General features: G+C 40.9%; 1 protein-coding gene across 1 annotated transcript; it reads left to right on the top strand.

The window, feature by feature from the left end:
- The first annotated feature begins 24 nt into the window (after positions 1 to 24).
- Positions 25 to 1,974, top strand: HMGN2 (high mobility group nucleosomal binding domain 2). The gene is made up of 6 exons (XM_035904016.1): positions 25 to 33; positions 95 to 139; positions 476 to 505; positions 827 to 877; positions 1,240 to 1,335; positions 1,792 to 1,974. The coding sequence occupies exons 1-6, from the start codon at positions 25 to 27 to the stop codon at positions 1,825 to 1,827; spliced, it is 267 nt and encodes an 88-aa protein (XP_035759909.1). The 3' UTR covers positions 1,828 to 1,974.
- Positions 1,975 to 1,984: the final 10 nt, after the last annotated feature.

The raw sequence follows: 1,984 nt of genomic DNA, 5'->3' as shown, positions 1-1,984 counted from the left end.
GGGGGGGGTGTTTAAAAATAACTGATGGTGCGGGTATGGGGGCTGCGCGTGCCTCCCCTCAGCTCGGCGGTACGACTTATGTTTCATGTCCTAGGCTGAAGGAGATGCCAAGGGCGATAAGGCCAAAGTTAAGGATGAGGTAAGAAGTTCAATATTTGGAGAAAGTTAGATCATAAAGTGTTTCTGTTGGAGAATGAGGTTTAACTTCATCAAAATAAAGAACTGGGGGAGTGGGGTGTGGTTGTCGGTCTTAATTGATTCTGACTTTTCAAAGTATTAACTGTCTTTGAGCCTTAGCCATGAAAACGTTAGCTATCAGTAGTGGTTTAAATGGGATAGTCTCATCTTTCTTGAGAAGAGGGAAAAAGTGAACTAAAAACTTAACAGTTCTGGGATTTTACTGCTTTGAAACGAGAGGTACTATGAGAGTTCCTATTCCATCACATTAAATTCAATCATTTTTCTTTTTAAATAGCCACAACGGAGATCAGCGAGGTTATCTGCTGTGAGTATTCTCTTGTTGAGCAGAGATGTCACAACAGTTTATAGTTTTAAGCTGGAGCATTTTTTACCACATCTGCGTGAGAACTGTAGGTACTCTGGAGAGACGCATTGTTCAGTCGAAAGTAAGTTATTAGCTTAACGAACTGCCCCATTGTGCGGTGGTGTGGGAGTGGTAGAGTAATTGACAAATCAAGTAAGTGCTTCAATTTCAAATATTTTTATTTGCTTTCCTAAAATTAAAATATTTGGGTATATTTTTCTTAAAGTAGCTTGTTTCTCTTAAAAGAATTTGAATAACACAAGGGGTTTTTCTCACTTACAGAAGCCTGCTCCTCCAAAGCCAGAGCCTAAACCTAAAAAGGCAGCTCCAAAGGTAAGTCGTCGTGTCAGTGCTATTATTGAGAGGTAAACGGGTTATGAGGTCTAGATTTGTCCAGTAATAAGTCATGAAACTTTTGAGTAGCAGCACATGTAGTGGTGAAATTGAGCTGCATTGCCACTTCTATAAAGTTGCACTGAAGACTTCTGCATTTTACAAAACTTGGATAATAAAAATACTGAAGCAAAGACTCCTCACAGTTGTCGTCAACCTCTTAAACATGCAGACATTTGCATGTTCCATGCTTTTCAGACCAACATCCAGTGTTGGTTTTTACCATCCTAGTTTTTGGATTCTTGTGGCTTAATGACTGGATGTTGGTAATTGTGATGGTGTACGTCATCTTACATTTACAGAAGAGCGAGAAGTTGCCCAAGGGAAAGAAGGGGAAAGCTGATGCTGGCAAGGAGGGAAACAACCCTGCAGAAAACGGAGATGCCAAAACAGACCAGGTACAACAGCAGCTCTGGCAGCTTGTGCTACGTCAGCGAATTATTTTTTTTTTCCATGTCAAACATAAACAGGTCTAGGCTTGCACTAACGAAGAGGAATTATTGCTTGATTATTTAGACCCGTTGCTTATGACACAGCGCATCTACAGATGGGGCGGGGGTGTCGCTTCGTTGGTAAAGAGTTAAAAGTTGTCTCTTGGCCAGTTGGAGTTGCCACGCGGAAGTTACTGCTCTGCCTTGTTCTGAAAACGCGTAAGGTTGGCACGTAATAGAGCAACTTCAGGTTGTCTTCTACGGTGCTTCAAATGGTAGATTGAGTAGATTGGTTAAAAACCAGGGTGGTGCAGCCCAGATAAGATTTCTTCTGTTCAGAGAACTGCTATTTAGAAAAATGAGTTAGCGGTGGTTTGGTGCAAGCGTGTGGTGTGTATTGACTGGTTCCCCTTTTTCTTTTAGGCACAGAAAGCCGAAGGTGCTGGTGAAGCCAAGTAAAATGTGTGAATTTTTGATAACTGTGTACTTCTGGTGACTGTACAGTTTGAAATACTATTTTTTATCAAGTTTTATAACAATGCAGAATTTTGTTTTACTTTTTTTTTTAAGCTATGTTGTTAGCACACAGACCGCTTTGTTGTTGTGTTGGGGGGGG

Source organism: Egretta garzetta, unplaced genomic scaffold (genome assembly GCF_000687185.1).
Source record: "Egretta garzetta isolate BGI_Z169 unplaced genomic scaffold, ASM68718v1 scaffold101, whole genome shotgun sequence".
Taxonomy (NCBI): Eukaryota; Metazoa; Chordata; class Aves; order Pelecaniformes; family Ardeidae; genus Egretta; species Egretta garzetta.
This window is presented reverse-complemented; position numbering and strand designations above follow the sequence as displayed.

Coding starts and splice junctions, on each gene's coding strand:
- HMGN2 (XM_035904016.1), top strand. Junction 140..475: donor AGGCCAAAGTTAAGGATGAG/GTAAGAAGTTCA, acceptor CTTTTTAAATAG/CCACAACGGAGATCAGCGAG. Junction 506..826: donor GATCAGCGAGGTTATCTGCT/GTGAGTATTCTC, acceptor TCTCACTTACAG/AAGCCTGCTCCTCCAAAGCC.